The 17576-nt window shown below is 40.4% G+C and overlaps 1 protein-coding gene across 1 annotated transcript in view; it reads right to left on the bottom strand.

Moving 5' to 3' along the window:
- LOC111873906 (neo-calmodulin) overlaps positions 1-17576 on the bottom strand; it is a 238457-nt gene that overhangs the window by 150254 nt on the left and 70627 nt on the right. Inside the window, exon 2 of the mRNA XM_023868984.2 lies at positions 795-1591. Coding sequence (XP_023724752.1) covers positions 795-881 — 87 coding nt within the window. The 5' untranslated portion in view covers positions 882-1591. The remainder of the gene's footprint in view (positions 1-794; positions 1592-17576) is intronic.

Here is a 17576-nt window from a genome sequence, read left to right as displayed (position 1 = left end):
ATCTTGTTTTTCGGTCGCAGAAAACGATTCTTTCCACACAAAAAATTGTGTTAAAGCTTCTAATCTTTCTGAATTTCCATAGAAAATAAATACCCTAATTTGTAGATTACTCAGTCAAGCATGTCGTCATGCTACTCCCTTGCATATATTTTTTCGGTCTTAACACAAAGAATCCGCAAATCTGAAACCCGAAAGGAAATAAAAGGTTGACTTTGTGCTGTACTATTTTAATTTCCCGAAAGTGATATAATTACAAGATTTCCGAAGTTATTTACTGAAATCTGGAGTAAAACTAACAATCTTTATGTAAGATTTGAGGTTTTCACGGAGGTGACTATGAAGAAAGTAGTCTTCTGGGATGTGGCAACGTGTATATGTGGTGTTAACCGACGTTTCGGAGGAACGTATCGCCAGTCTGCTTGTACCGGTTCTCACGGTCTTTTCGCTTGCGGATTTCTTATATTTTTCCTTTTACCCTGAAGATGGAGGCGATACGTTCGTCCGAAACGTCGGTTAACACCACATATACATGGTGTCACATCCCAGAAGACTGCTTTCTTCATAACAATTTTAATTGAAAAATATCCCTGCAGTTACTATAGAATTTCAAATATCACAGTTAATTTGTATTCTCTAATTGATTTAACCTACTGCTGTGTAAATCTGTGAAATATTAAATCCCTCACAACAATAAATGAGACATACCAACTAGAAAAATAATAAAATAAATTACAACTAAATGAAATATCAATACAAAATTAGACGATTAGCATCCAAGAAATGTAATTATTTACCTTGCTTCTGTTTCTTGGTACAAAATCCTCTTTCGACGTCTTCCGCCTTTTGTCCTTTAGAATCATTCGTGCTGCAGCAAACGCCATTGTTGATATTTTTATTGCTTGATGATTTTAAGTTCACAGAATTGTCACAGTCAGTGTCTTTATAATGGAAGATGGCCTCGGCTAATAACGAAGGCTTATTTCTTTTGAAGTTCTTTGCTTTAAATTTTACCACCAAATTAAGGATAATATAACGACACTTATATTACTGCACTGAACAATTTTATCACTTTCACTAACGATATATGTAATTTAATCCTATTATTGCTCAAGTAATCAGTTGCAACCATAGAGCACTTCTGGTTAGATTCTATCTCACAGCGTTATTGCTTCTTAACGTATATGAATTAAATATTAAATGTCAATTTAATATCTATCAGTGTTTAACGTAAGCGAAAAGTGCTTGGAAACATTGCCGAGGAGTAATAACTCTTCACTTGTACGAACATATCATCTCTGACTATTCGTGCTTCCATTCAAGACGGAAGCAGAGATGAAAAATATATATCTGTGATATAACACGTACTTCACTTGTCCAGTCTCTATTATTGTCGGTATGTACTATAACAACTTTGTTACTAATATGTGATAAGTTGTAAGTTGACTTGTTTGCTTTAGAAACTCCTGAGCCATGACTGTCCGTTAGAAAACTTGATTGTTGTCCATCACATCTCGATCGAAGAAGGGTAGACGTGGCAAGCAATTGACCGTAGTACCGGGCTCATTAATAACACCTCTAGAAGTCCATTGGACTGCAACATTTAACAGATACTACTACATGCCTCCAAAACAATAAACCTTCTTGCTATCTAATACTGGGTCTTCCCACATTTCTCTTTGTTTCAGAATTACATAAATTATGGTTAGATGCTCGTTGAAACTTCGAAAAAAAATGATTGAAAGTAACATTCATTAAGTAACTTAAGGAATATGACTTGAAATTACATGAAATGACAGTTATATGTATACTACTATACCACGCACTAAGCAATATTCCCTTTTCGTAAAAGTAGGTTATTATAAAGCCGAATTCAGCGTATTTTCCATTGCTGTCATACTGTGATCTTCTTCCCGACTCTCTGCTGAAGGTTGAATGAGAGAAAACAAATCTTTTCTTTTATTGCTAGTGGGGTGGAACTAATTCCCTTGTACTGAGGCAGCTTCTGGCCTATTGTACCAGCCCCAGATGATAGGTGAGAGTGATTGTGGAGCAATTGGTGGAATGAAGATTGGCAGGGGAAACCGAAGTACTCGGAGAAAACCCGCCCCAGTGCCACTTTGTCCACCACAAATCCCACTTCACCAGACCAGGGATCGAAGCCGGGCCGCCGTGGTGGGAAGCCAGCTACTAACCGCTTGAGCTATGGCGCGGCCCAAGACAAATCTTAGTCGTAAATATAGACCGTATAGGGATGCTACGAGTTACTTGTGATGGTCTGCTACCTTGTATCAAATTTTGACATTTGTAAATTATATTTCTTTGCTGCGCCTACTATATTATCAGCTTGCAGTAGATCTTGATATCTTTATTATCTCGCAAAGTTATTCCTACCTGTATCCTACTAGATCCAAACTCTTCTATCTAAAAGTATTTTCCAATAGGAACTTCTGAGCGGCATTTAACATGCCTTAAATATTATTAAAATTACATATTTGCTTCGAGAAAAAGGTTATGACGTTTTAAAAAGCTTTCTAGGTATATATGAAATTTCGACGAATCCAAGAACGTAAAAATAAACAAACTCCGTTGCCTGTAGTCCGCAAGCGAACTATACTGACCGAGAGACCGCCGCTTGTCGCCGAAATTAGTGCCAACTTTAGCGGATAGAGGGTGTCGCGTGGTCAGCACAACGAATCCCCAAGGCCGTTAATTTCAGCTTTCTACACCGGAGCCGCTATTTCCTTGAAATAGCTTCTCAGTTATCCTCACGAGGCTGAGGGGACCCCGTCCCAGACCCACTACTTCTCAGAAAATCTGGTAGCGTCGTGAGTCAAACCCGGGACCTCTGGATCTGTAGCCAGGAACTCTGACCACTAGACCACAGCGGCGGTCATCAAAGAACATAATAATATATGATTCTTGAAAAAGCATACATTTCGTTTTGTAAAATATCACGAGGAATAAAAGTAATGGCTTTACTTTGAAGACGCTGTTACGACGTACGAAGCTATGAAACAACCAATCAGTTAAAGCAAAGTCGAATACAAGAAGTCAATTAATCAATAAATAATCAAATTACCTCTTATGTTTAGGTCATCAAGCCATCTTCAGGGATATAAAAGTGATTACTAAAATAAATGTTCACAGTTTCATTAGCAGTATTACATGAATAATTCAAAACAGTCATATATGGGGCACGCGGTAGCGTAGTTGGTCGAGGCACTATGCTACAAGCCGGAAGGTAGCGGGCTCAAGTCCCGATGAGGTCATTGGATTTTTTCCAATTGGCCTAATCCTTCCGGCTACACTATGCCCCTGGGGTCCACTCAGCCTCTAACAGAAATGAGTACCAGGAATTAATTAAATAATTTTCCTGGGAAGTAAAGCGCGGCCGGCGCGTAAAGCTGACAACCTTACAGCCATCTTTGAGCCGATTGTCTAGATAATGTGGGACCCTCAACGTCTCATAACCCTATTGGCCTTCAGGGCCTGGTACAGGGATAGCTTTACTTTACTTTTTTTTACATTCATTCATTAGTAGTAATCTGTCAGACAATATCAAATATTAAAAATTTACAATAATTGTAATAGGGAAGTGTAGAAATCAGCGGTTTTTTTTTTTGTGCCATATCCTGTTATTGGGCTCTGCAGTTTGTCTCTTTAATTGGGTTGCGGGGCATTGCCCCCTGGTAAATGCCTGCCTTGTGTGTTCTTGCTAAATTTATACTCAATTTCTAAATTTCTTTACTACAAATTGGATACGTTAATAGACCCCGAAAGTTCATTACCAAATTCACAAAAGCCCATCACTGACCCCAATTCCGAACCATTTAAATCCAGTCCACTCTCTCCTCAGCTGCTTCTTCAAAACAGATTTCATTATCATATTCCAATCAACGATTACTTCTTCAAAGTGGTCTGCTCCTTTCAGTCTGAATTATGATTATCGTCCAGTGATTATGAAGAATATCATCTTGTAGGGTATGGAACAATGTAATCTTGCGAAATTTACCGACGCGACCTTCCTGCTTGATGTGTGATTGCTTGCCCAGCTTAATGTTCGACCCTGAAGATGGAGGCAGTATATTACTCTGTAGCGTCGGTAAACGCCTAACAGACTAACGGAGTAGGATCATAGAAGATAGTATTTTTCCTTCAGGTATTCCGAGAATTTCTTTTCTCTCTCCCCTGTGATCTAGTGGTCAGAGTTCCTGGCTACAGATCCAGAGGTTCCGGGTTCAATTCCCGAAGCTATCAGATTTTCTGAGAAGTAGTGGTTCTGGAACGGGGACCACTCAGCCTCGTGATGATAATTGAGGAGCTATTCCAAGGAAATAGCGGCTCCGGGCTAGAAAACCGAAATTAACGGCCGTGGGGAACCGTTGCGCTAGCCACGCGACACCCTCTTTCCGCTAAAGTTGGCACTAAATTTGACGACAAGCGGCGGTCGCTCGGTCGGTATAGTTCGCTTTAGGACTACAGGCCACGGAGTTTTTTTATCATGCTTTCTACTTTCCAGCTCATCTCATCTTGCTCCATTTTATCTGTAGAATAATATTTAGTGCTCAGTACAAATTTTGTGAATATTATATAATTTAGTTACTGAAAGCATCGTTAAACAACCCATAAGCAAATAAATAAATACAAAATGCGAAGTTTCTCAGTGTTCAAATCTCCCGCTACCTAGAGTTAAATTGGTCCAGTAAAGAGTGAATATGGGTAAATTAATTAAATTTGAAATTCCAACAATTGTTACTATGTATATTACTGTCTTCTTGTTTACAACGCGTGTATTTCGGAGATGTTCTGACGTTTCGGAGAAATACATCGCCTCCATTTTCAGGGTCGAAAAGTAAGATAAGTAAAAAACAGCAGAAACAAGAACACTCTTAAAACCTGAAGAAGAAGAAGACGATATATTCCTCCGAAAACTGGGATCTTTTGAACAACACGGCATTACAATACATATGAGATCATTTTTCAAGGATTAACTTGTAGGTGATACGGCAGACCATCTCACGAGATGAGAACAAACATTTAAGCGAATGTAGGAACTCCAGAAAGTACGATTCTACATACAAGTACCTAGGCCGCATTCCATCTACATTTATGACGTAAGCAACCAGAATGCGTCAAGGGACGTGAAAGAAAAGCTCCACGTGTCACTGTTGTGGGAACTAGGCAGAGGTGGGACAACACGAACTGCGCCTATGCAACTACGTACCGTATTTAATTCCGAAACGGATATCAGCGGCAACGTAGATAAGCCCCAGTGAAGAATACTATCCTCCGAGTTGTAGCCTTCTACCAGACTACATCTGTAACATCTAACCGTCCTGAACACCGAAAATCTTATACGGGTTTGCAAGTTTGGATCGTGTTTACTCTGTAGATATATACTATACAGCTGCGAATTTAAAAACCATCAGTCGACCAAAATTTTCCAATTTTGGGGCTTCTGCCCGTGGAACAGTTCCTCATGTGGGTAAAGGTTTGTGACTTAAGAATATGCACGTAATTTACAGAAATAAGCAAACCTATAAAATCGAAAAAGAAATTGTCTGGGAAGGAAACAAATTTTCGAGGCATCAATACTTTAAGAAATGCGCCCTTCCCACTGGTATGAGGTTAGGAAAGGATCGAAAATGGAGATAAATATCGAAAAGCGAAACGATGCCGGCATATAAATTGGTTTTTGCTTGATTTAATGAACCCTTCCAGCTGAATTAATCAGTAATACGTATAGTGTACGAACGAAATTGACGATTATGTCCGACCAAGTTGTCTCAGGTGCTTCTGACTTATATTCGTAAGCTGTTCGTTTCGAATCTGTCCTGGCAACAATCATCCTGATTATTCCACGATTGTCCTCTGTCTCTCGAGACAAATACCACATTAGTGACTTAAAATTAGGCCACGACCATTTCCTTTCTCATCCTTTCAAAGCAAACAAACTTCGTGGCCTGTAGTCCGAGCGAACGCCGCTTGTCGACGAAGTTAGTGCCAACATTTGGGGATGGAGATTGTCACGTGGTCAGTGCAAAGGATCCCCACGGCCGTTAATCTCGTTTTTATAGACCGGAACCGCTATTTCACTGATATAGCTCTTCAATTATCCTCACAGGCTTCAGTGGACCCACTACTTCTCATAAAAACTGGTGGCGCCGTGAATCGGACCCGGGACCTCTGGATCTGTAGGCAAGAGGCAGTCTTTCATCCTTTCAAAGCGTCATCAAATAAACTAAAAGTAAGCAAACAAACAGCACCTATGGAAAGAAACAGAAGTTATTTATTTTAAATCCCTGTTTGAATATTCGCTTGGAGGTACTGAGCAAAATGACAAGTACTCCAGTCAGGACTGCTCGTAAATAGGCCCAGATTCTAACCTGGAACCTTCAGAATATGAAGTGTCATAAGCATTACTCTATGAACTTCGGTAGGAAGTGAGAATGATGACAATGGAGAGGGAAAATACTTCATGAGGTACCTCGCCGATGTGGTGCTGCAACACGCAGAGCTTTCAAAAGTCATTATACTTTAATTGCAAGCTGTAATGGTTTGCCGTTCCATTACAGCGGACCCCAAGCACATCCCGTAACACGGCTTAGCGACCGTCTCGCGCTCCATGCGGTCAACGAAGTGAGCACATGTAACCTCAGAGGCACCTCTAGTATACGGATTTACTCGTATATTCAGAAACGACACAGGAAATTCCCTCATCATTATTTTAGGTTGTAGAACCCTTGCTATGCAACGAGCGCGAGATGGGCGTATATCTCAGGAACCTTTCTTGGGGTAGGCGCGGTAAACACGTTCCCGCAGCAACAGACATGAACGCAATAATAGAAGAGCTGTGTTTTCTATGTGGTGAGTGCAGAGATGTTATAATCAACGGACAAGGTTAGACCCAGTCAGTTCCTTAAGGGAGTCTGTGAAGAGAGGACTTGAACGGGAGGCAGAAATATAGCCATTATTGGAGCCGTTACCAGGTAACTTAGAACAACAGACTGAACGCACTAGGTTGTGTGTTCTAGTGAACTGTAAAGTGTGGAAGTGGAATTCTATAGTTAATTGTAGTTACGTCCTCTAAGTGATCAATAAATCTATCCACCGATCCAAACCCCGTCTATAATCACACATAATAGGTGACAATATGAATTAATTTAAGGAGCATTTGATTATCAGATATCAATACGTAAACAAAGCACAGAAGTAAGTAGTGACGTTACCGTAATATTCTAGACCTCTACTCTGAGGTGCATTTTTCGAATACTGGTCAGATTATTGGCTACCCCACGAGATAATTTTTCTCTCTAACTCTGTAGCACACTCCCACTACTGCTTCATTCAAGATCCTTAACAACTAAGGATTTATGATTAGTTTCTCATCTCATTAAGACTATATAACTTTTGCGGTTTCAACTAAGTCGTTAAGTGGTGACCCACAAATTAATTAAGCACCAATTACGGTAACTGAATAATTGTGGTTAAAATACTCTAAAATTTCCTGTATAAGATCAGGAGAAATTTCATTGAAGTTTCTGAAGGATATTGCGAATGCGCGCCTTGTTAAATATCTTGCTGAGAGAGATATTTACAACATAATTATGCATTTCATGTACAGTCTAAAGAATAAGCTATATCTGTAACATTTCAAATCCATAGTAGAAAGAAGAGAAATTCTGACCAATAATTCATTTTGTTTGCTTTATATTTGCCAGCTTCTACTAAATGCATATGGGTTAATTTCGCTAGAATGACGGTTCTCAAATTTCTGTGCTCGGCATCCACGTAAATAACAAAACAAATATCTGAAACTCATGGAAAGGGACTTTTGAGAAGCACAACTTCCAGTTTCTAGTTCCTAGAATACTGGACGATGGACAAAATCAAGAAACCCAGTGACTCTGAGAAAAATTTAATCTTTATGATCTTGATAAATGAAAAAATATTCACCTCTGTATGTGTTATATGTATAAAAATTCTGTACGGAGGATAATACTTGAGCAAAGCATAAACTTGCTCGCCTTCCGTTATGTGAAACTAGAAGGTGAAGACACTTAGGAAAGAAAAACTTAAACCAATTTTATTTTATTTAAATAAATGTCTTCTTGTGTGGTCAGGTTAGGTTTAATTCCTTGCCTAACCAATTACCGCGTTGCATGTAGCAATATTTCTTCATACAAACAAGAACTAGGAAATTCTTTTTGATTCTCATGGTGGATAAAGTGTAACCTACATTTAGCAAAAGATTTGTTCTTTGATTTTAATCGGATATGAAAACAATGTTTTTGTTGAGTGTACCTTCCACTCGGGACCGAGAATGGTGCGTGTGTATGCTGGACGTTTCGATAAGATGCACGAAACTATGTGTACTACGTTTTAGTGGCGTGACATATTAATCAAGTAAAATTTAACTTCAGAATGTCTGTGCGGCCAACGAATTACGACGCTCTGTACGTATATATCACATGCAGACGCCGCTGTGTATCTTGTTAAACTGTAATTCAAAAGAAACATATGAACATAACACCAATGTTCTGTAGGGTTACTTCCTGATACGGTCTTGGATCCTGTTGTACTAAATGATGGAAAACTTACATCAGGATATTTGAGGAGATCGCCTTTGTGGTCTAGTGGTCAGAGTTCCTGGCTACAGATTCAGAGGTCCCGGGTTCGATTCTCGGAGCTACCAGATTTTCCGAGAAGTAGTGGGTCTGGAACAGGGTCAACTGAGCATCGTGACGATAGCTGAGGAGCTATTTCAAGGAAATAGCGGCTCCGGTCTAGAAAACCGAAATTAACGGCCGAGAGGTTCCGTTGCTCTGACCACGTGACACTATCCGCTAAAGTTGGCAATAACTTCGCCGACAAGAGACGGTCGCTCGGTCAGTATAGTTCGCTTGCGGACTACAGGCCACGGAGTTAGTTATTTGAGGATGATAAGCGTCGAAGGACAAGAAGCTCTTACGGTTATTATGAAATACACGTATGATGTTGTAAGTGTAATATTGCCCTTGGGATTGTTTTTAACTGCCTCTGCATGATTCCTAACTGACGTGATCAAGGAGCCGAGTTACTGTTTTGCGGTGATGATTATAATGACAGTGATCCTTTTAGCTGGAGCCAGAGACAAGAGGCGATCCGTGACTATGCTTTAATCCTTTCAATGATTCGCGTCCGAAAGGAAGGCAGTAATGGAGGACGGAATCATGTCCACACAAGGTTGCATTTTAAAAACAATCTTAATTACTGGGTTAATGGGATTTCCTACTTCCCTAGAGAGCCACAGTTAAAAAACGGGGCTTATAAAAAAAATAAATTCCATTCTAATTCTTAAATCCTAAGGGGCTTTTTTCTATACAGTTGCTTAACTAGTTATATGCCTTAATGATTGGGGGACACGCGGTAGCGTAGTTGGTTGAGGCACTATACTACAAACCGGAAGGCCTCGGGATCGAATCCTGATGAGCTGGATTTTTCAGTTTACCTAATCCTTCCAGCCTCACTATGGCCCTGGGGTCGACTCAGTCTCTAACAGAAATGAGTACCAGGATTATTCTTGGGGGTAAAGGGCAGCCGGAGTGTAAAGCTTACAACCTTACCGCCATCTGTGAGCCGATTGTCTAGAAAATGTGGGAGCCTCAACATCTCACAAACCTATGGGTCTCCACGTCCTGTTAGAGGGATAGCTTTACTTTTTTACTTTACCTTAATGATTGAATTCTAGAATGTGAATAGTTATGAGACGGAGTATATAAGAATTCTCCCTCGGATTTAAAGCAAAGTTTTAATTGTGCCTTATAACATTCTGTAATTTAAAATCAGTTAAAATTTTAGTAGGACGTTCAACCCTCTAAGTCACGTGTTATGGAATATAAACATATCTGGTTATTAACCCGGTTTAAAGGCATATATTCGTCTATAAAACTGTTTTCTTTTTTCTTGTTTTGTATTTAGAGAAGCACTGATAGCAGCCACATTGTCACGCCATTTTTGTATTCACTGGAGAACAAAACGCCCACGTTCGTCAATGTTATTGTAGGCAACTGCAGCATGTATAGGAGACCACGCCACAATCAAACTAACCGACATTTTTCGCGCTGCTTATAGTCCCAAGGGAACGACAAGTCTCTTGGCTGGCTGAGCTTTATACAGAACTAATCTACTTGATGTTATGTTGTTAGGAAGCTGACGTTTCAAATGCGCCTGACACTATCTGGAAGTGACCCTCCAATCAATTGCCGCCGGTCCTATGAACTTCAAGGAAAGTGGAAAACTTGGACGGCAGGCGGGTCGCCAAACGAAGGCCTGTCTACATTCTGGAATCTGAGGTTTTCATGGCAGTGAAGTTACATACTGGGCTCGTTTTGGGTATGATATCGTGTTATCTTGAGGGTGGTTATTTCTACAGTAAAAATCCCATTGAGTTCATTGTACTTTTCAATTGACCTAATTCATCTAGCCGCACTATGACCCTGGGATTGACTCAGCCTCTAAACGAAATAAGTACCAGGAATCTTCCTTGAGGGTAAAGGGCGGCAAACAAATTCACCGCCATCTGTGAGGCGACTGCCTAGAAAATTTGGGAGCCTCGAAGTTTCAAAATCATTTGGGCCTCCATGTCCTCTTACAGGGATAGCTTTATATTTTTATTACTTCATGTCCAATTTATGTAATACAATTTTATATTATCCACGTTTCAATATATTGTCACGTGTTCTGGGTTCCGTGACGAATAGTAACGGGTTCTAGATTTGATCACTGGATTTATTAACACTCATTTTACAATCTCTCTTAATCACAATCAATTACAGTTAATCTATTCACTTCACAAATCACTATGACATGCTCCATTCTTATCCTCCTGCGTTTCTGTATTCTTCTGTCACTAGACCGCATCGTGAGCCACATGAATCCAGTCTATGCTCTAATATCTTAGCTTTTACGATACATTTTAATATTATTCTCCGATCTATATTTAGATCCAGAAGTAGCGCTTTCTATTCATGTTTTGTTTTCGCCTGGATGCGTGCTACATGTCCCATCGACATTATCATCCTTAATCTATTTATAATGATAATACTTCGTTAAAAATAAATCTCATAAAGACGTAACTTTCACAATTCTTTTGTTACTTTCCCTTACATAAACCTCTCCCCTTAAGAGGCCATGGAGGCCCACAGAGTTGTGGGAATTGAGGTTCCCACATTTTCTAGACAATCGGCTCACAGACGGCGGTAAGGTTGTCAGCATTACGCGCCGGCCGCCCTTTACCCGCAGGAATATTTCAGGTACTCATTTCTGTTAGAGGCTTAGTCGACCCCAGGGCCACAGTGCGTCTGGAAGGATTAGGTCAATTGAAAAAATCCGCCTCATCGGGACTCGATCCCGCGACCTTCCTCCTTTTAGCACAGTGCCTCAACCAACTACGCTGCCGCGTGTCCTTCTACTTTCCCTTTCATAGGCGGAAAATATAGACACGTAACCTGCAGGAAGCCGGTCACGGTAGCCGAGCGGTCTAAGGCATATACTGGCTTGGCTCTCTCGGAAGCCGGGATCGTGGGTTCGAATCCCACTCAGGGCATGGATGTTTAGTTTGTGTGTGTGCGTTTTTCTGTGTTTGTCTACAGGTAGAGGCCTTGCGACGAGCTGATCACCCACCCAAGTAGTCCTACCGAATGTGTAAGATCAAGAAAAACCGAAGTGAACGGAGAAGTTCATGGAGGTAGGCCTAGGCCCACTAGGGCTGTAGTGCCACGGGAAAAAAAGAAAAAAAACTGCAAGAAGGCATTATTAAACATTTGGGTGTCGTCACTATTAAAATGCAGACGCTAGTCCATCTTATGGGATGAAACGTGCATATGCGTTTTAATGTCCAGGCTCATTATTTTGGAGTGCTCCTGTAGAGCGCATGCAGAAGCAGTTGTGTCTGGAAGATGAAGGCGGGAGTGGGAGGGACGGATAATCGATACAGAGTAGTGGTTGTAGCAAATCGAGCTGCTTCTTGCTACAGATGAGAGGCCTGCTCTCCCTTTCGCCCCCTTTCTTCTCCTTTAGACAACTCTGCTCACCTTCAAATACACTCCGCAGCAAAATACATTCCCCACTTCTCATATTAATTACTCCTAAATAGATAACATATTTCGTTTACAAATATGCGTGGTGTTTCTTATGGTTCTCAGAATAAACAGCGAATGCCTCCGTACACAGTATTAAGAAGTCCATCGGTGCTACTTTAGCCTGCGGTCTACCTGAACTTCTCTAATTTTTGTAAGATTTGAGGTTTTCACGGCGGCGACCAGAAGGCTGCTTTCTTCTCGTTTCTAATTTTTGTTTGCGATCTACCTGAACTTTTATAATTTAGCGTGCCATCTACCAGAACTCTCCTAATTTATCGTGCCGTCTACCTGAACTTTTCTAATTTAGCGTGCCATCTACCAGAACTCTCCTAATTTATCGTGCCGTATACCTGAACTTTTCTAATTTATCATGCGATCTACCTGAACTTTTCTAATTTGACATACGGTCTACCTGAAATTTTACACTATAGCATGCGGTCTAACGGAACACTTATCATAAAAGCAATGAACAATGGTACTTTATGTTTATTTATATATGTTTTCCATTTTCTTACAAGAAATAAATCTTGCAGCCAACTGTAATATGTTCTCTAACCTAACTAACCTAACCTAACCTGGCATGATATCCATACAAAGCCTCATGACGATTGGTTCTGGCATTTGAGTATTATTAAGGGTACAATAGGCCAGAAGTGGCCGCAGTACAAGGGACTTAGTCCCACCCCACTAGCAATAAAAAGTGTATTACCTCAACAGTTTGAGATGTTACCTTGAGTGTATTACTGATGATATGGAATTACAATGTACGCCACTCAGGTGGCTTCAGGTGGCATGATATATAGATCAAGTTTCATGAAGACTAGTACAGGCGTTCAAGCAATATTAATGTTTTGTCCCAGAAATTTGAGAGGCTGCAATGTTGGTATTACGGTTGTGAGGGATTTGTGACGTACATCGCTGAGATGCCTTCATGTAGCAGGATACACTTACCAAGTTTCATGAAGATAAGTGCAGGCGTTCAGGCAATATTATTTTGCCTCATCTGTGTCAATATTTGTAATGTTGGTATTACAGATGTATAGGAATTATGAAGTGTACTGTTAAGATGGGCTGAGGTATGACCCATGACGAATGGTTCACGCCTGTAAGTAACATTACTGCCATTGCCGCAATAAATTTGAAAAAAAAAAATATTTGGTATTACAAATCGAAGGGGTGAAGGCATTCAAGCAATACTACGGGTTTGCCTAAGAAATTTGAATGCCTGTAATGTTGGTATTACTGATGGAAATGATTATGAAGTGCACTGTTGTTATGGGCTCAGAGTCATATATACCAAGTTTCATGAATATGGGTTCAGGTGTTGAAAGAATATTAATATATAACGCACGCAGTCGCGAGAACAAGACGCAACAGAAACACCACAATATACACGATAGGGAAGAAGAGCTCCAACAGAGTAGGATGAACAGGACTGCCGTAATAAGATACGACGTAGCGATCGGGAACCCTGAACAGTTTTAATATTTTTACGATTGACATTTGTCAATATATATGATGGACATATATTTTAGTTATTTTAAAGTGAAGACAAGGCATACAATGTACTAGTTTGACGTGAATTGAGTAGCACCTGAAGATGGCATTCTTATGCCGAAACATGTAGTGAAAGTGAGAGAAGAAGATAGATAAGTGTATGCACTGCAAGACGGAATAAACAAATCATGAACTTAAATCAGTGCAACAGGACGCTAAAATATAACATTGAATATTAATATGTTTCCTTCGCCATTTGAAAGGATGTAATATTGCTGTTACAGGTGGGGGATTTATCAATTGGGCCACTGAAACTCGATCAAATGGCATGACATTTGTGCCAGTTCTCATGACGATCGGTTCAGGCATATAAATAACATTACAGTTATAACGCAACAATATGAGAGGCAGTAATGTTGGTATTACCGATGTGATTCGTAAACTATGCCGTTGAAATGGGGTTAGTTGCCATGACAGACATACCAGGCTTCATGAAAACTGGTTTATGCATTGAAAAGTTAGTAGGGGGATTCACATGCTGCAGACACGCAGGCACCCAGACAGGAAGGTGATCTCATAAGCTTACTTCTATTTTTTTTTTCAAAATAAGGAAAGTAGGCTAAAAATTGTGCAGTGCTAGCTCTAGTTCCTATCTTCTGAGCTGTAACGCAGTATAGTCCTTAGAAAGTCACCGACGTTTCAGAGGAACATGTCGCCCCTATTTTCAGGGACCTAGAATATAAAATTTTCGTAAAACAAAGTTAAGTGATGTTAGAGTCTCAAATGTTAAAACTTTATGCAAGTGCATTTTTTTTAGTAATATTATTTTCTCGAACTTCTCGGAGCTCACTTGTCAAAATCTCGATTCATGGATTAGGAATCACTGGAGTACATATCATGATTAGCATAAATGCACACTAAACGTTACAACAGAAGTACATATTGTATATTTTTACATAAATTTTCACATAGAGTCTTCAATCGTTATCACGAATTTTGACCATATGATATACATTTATATTAAATAAAATCCATTATTGTGGCTCGCATTATGCCCGCTTCTTAACAATTTTTAATTTTATGACTGCATAAATGAAATTATCTCAGTAGATGTGAGTTTGATTATTTTATAATTATATTGCTATACTTATAAATTAAATATAGCGGGAAATATTCTAGTTACAGCGTCTGATACAATATTTTCAGATCTGCTTTCTGGCTTGTCTAAAATTTCCGTCAAGTGTTACTTATATTGAGGCCGCGCCATAGCTCAAGCGGTTAGTCGCTGGCTTCCCAGCGCGGCGGCCCGGGTTCGATCCCGGGTCTGGTCAAGTGGGATTTGTGGTGGGACAAAGTGTCACTGGGGCAGGTTTTCTCCGAGCACTTCGGTTTCCCTTGCCAATCTTCATTCCACCAACTGCTCCACAATCACCCTCACCTATCATCTTGGGCTGGTACAGTAGGCCAGAAGTGGCCGCAGTGCAAGGGACTTACTACCACCGCACTAGCAATAAAAAAATAGTATACTTATATTGAGGTCAGTTCTTAAACTGCTTTCATTAGAACAATAAGAAGCCGAGATAGCACAGTTGGTATAGCGACTGGCTACGGGCTGGACGACCGAGGGGTCGGAGTTGGAGACCCGGCAGAGTCAAAAATTTTCTGATCTCCGTGGCGTCTAGACCGACTCTGGGGCCCACCCAGACTCCTATATAATGTGTACCGGCGCTTCTTTCGCCCGGGGGTAAAGGGGGCTACTTGGTTGACATCCCCTTTGTCATCCTAGTGCTTCCACCGATCATGCTCGTTCCTCGCTCGCGAATTTTTCTAACCTGAAGATGGAGACGATATGCTCCTCCGATACATCGGTTTACACAAGATCTACCGGTGCCACATCCAAGAAGACGGCATTCTTCATAGTCACCGCAGTGGAGACCTCAAATCTTATATAATATGGCCTTATTCTGGACCACGTAGCAGCCTCAGGTTTGCTGTGATTGTAACCAGTGTCTATAATTACGTACTTTTTCAGAACTGGAGTTGCACAGAGAAAACATGTTGAGATTAACTCACACAGAAGCCTAATTTCTGCATCGATGCGTGCAATTCTCAGAACCGTATATAGAGCGAGAAAGACCGGTGAAGCATATCCAGTGATCAGCAACTAGTCTGGATGTTAGTGGTATGTTCGGTGGAGTGCTCTGCTGGTACTGACACTGAGGGCCCGGCTACAGAAATGAAGGCCGGTGGAATGACTTCCTGACCGGACCGCGGGTGAAAAGCCAAGAGAGAGTGGGGTAATCTAAACCAACATATCTATGTAAATCCTTCTCCATACAGTGGAAACTTGATACTCAAATTAACAGAATGAAAATGCGTATTCTAAGACACATTCCAAATGCATTCTTTAAGATTTTTCGTAAAGCATTAGGTCGGATATTCGTTTTCTTAAGATACGAATCTATTCTTGATAGGATAATCAGTCCCGCTGCTGAAAACTGTCTATATAAGGTACAAATATTATGTTTTTGGACATTATCCATCGTCTTGTCTTTATCTAGAACTGTCTTGTTTATTTTTCAAAACGCAATGTTTCGGAGACTGTATTCTGTCTCCATCTTCAGGTGAAAACTGCTGTATTGGGCCCTTTCGATAGAGCTAGTACATATCTCCCTCTATCGATTGTTCCCAACTAAATAGGTTTTACCTGAAGACGAAGACAGAATCCAGTCTCCGAAAGCCTATGTTTTAAAAAATAAACAGGACGGTTTTTTAGATAAACCAGGACAATGGATAAAGCACAGACACATAATATATGTACCAATGTACCATCGTCACACACTTTTAGATCTTATTTATCTATGCAAAGTATGACACTGTACAGTAATTTCGTTAAATTTTCACCTTATCGAGAATTATTTCAAATAAAAACATTAAGCGTTTGACAAGATACGTCAAATTTTCATATATGATGAGATTCTTCTGTTTCATGAAGTCTAGAAATTTAGACATTAATCTCGTTTAAATTATTGGTTATATAACATCAGTACGAACCAAAATTAGCCCTGATAGTCGATCACTAGCCACTATTACCAGTAATAAATTTCATCAAATTCTGTCGCGAGATTCCGGTGATAAACTTGTCAACAAGTGGAAGAGCGCGACTCCACTGCATGCACTCGTATTCACTTCTTAATCTCCTTCCAAACAAATTCTATAACTTAAGAAAAAGGACTCATGCGAGTCTGATACTGCATAAAACAAAGAAACCTTAGGTAAATGGTAAAGAAGTGACGTTATCCCTGTTAACAGGCAGTGAAGGCTCATGGAGTTGTGAGACGTCGAGGCTTCCACATTTTCTCTAGACATTCGACTCACAGATGGCGGTAAGGTCGTCAAATTTATGGGCCGGCCGCCCCTTACTCCCCAGGAAGATTTCTGGTAATCATTTCTGTTAGAGGCTGTGTCGACCCCAGGGTCATAGTGCGGTTGGAAGAATTAAATCAACCGAAAAATCCAACTGATTGGGACTCGAACCCTAGATTTTCCGGCTTGTAGCATAGTGCATCAATTAACTACGCTACCGCGTCCCCCCCAAAGAAACCTGAGTCACTTGATATTTTCTATATAAAACAAATAAAATCCGTGGCTTGAGTTCGCAAGCGAACTATACCGTCCGAGCGACCACCCCTTGTCGGCGAAGTTAGTGCCAACTTTTGCGGATAGAGGGTGTCGCGTGGTCAGGGCAACGAATCCCCACGACCGTTAATCTCGGTTTTCTAGACCGGAGCCGCTATTTTTTTTAAATAGCTCCTCAATTATCCTCACGAGGCTGAGTTGACCCCGTTCAATACCCACTACTTCAAAGAAAATCTGGTAGAGCTGGGAATCGAACCCGGAACCTCAGGATCTGTAACCAGGGACTCTGACCAATAGACAATAGATGCAGTCGATATT

This window comes from Cryptotermes secundus, unplaced genomic scaffold (assembly GCF_002891405.2).
Source record: "Cryptotermes secundus unplaced genomic scaffold, Csec_1.0 scaffold597, whole genome shotgun sequence".
Lineage (NCBI taxonomy): Eukaryota > Metazoa > Arthropoda > Insecta > Blattodea > Kalotermitidae > Cryptotermes > Cryptotermes secundus.
Note: the sequence above shows the minus strand (reverse complement) of the source record. Positions and strands in the feature narration are given on the sequence as shown.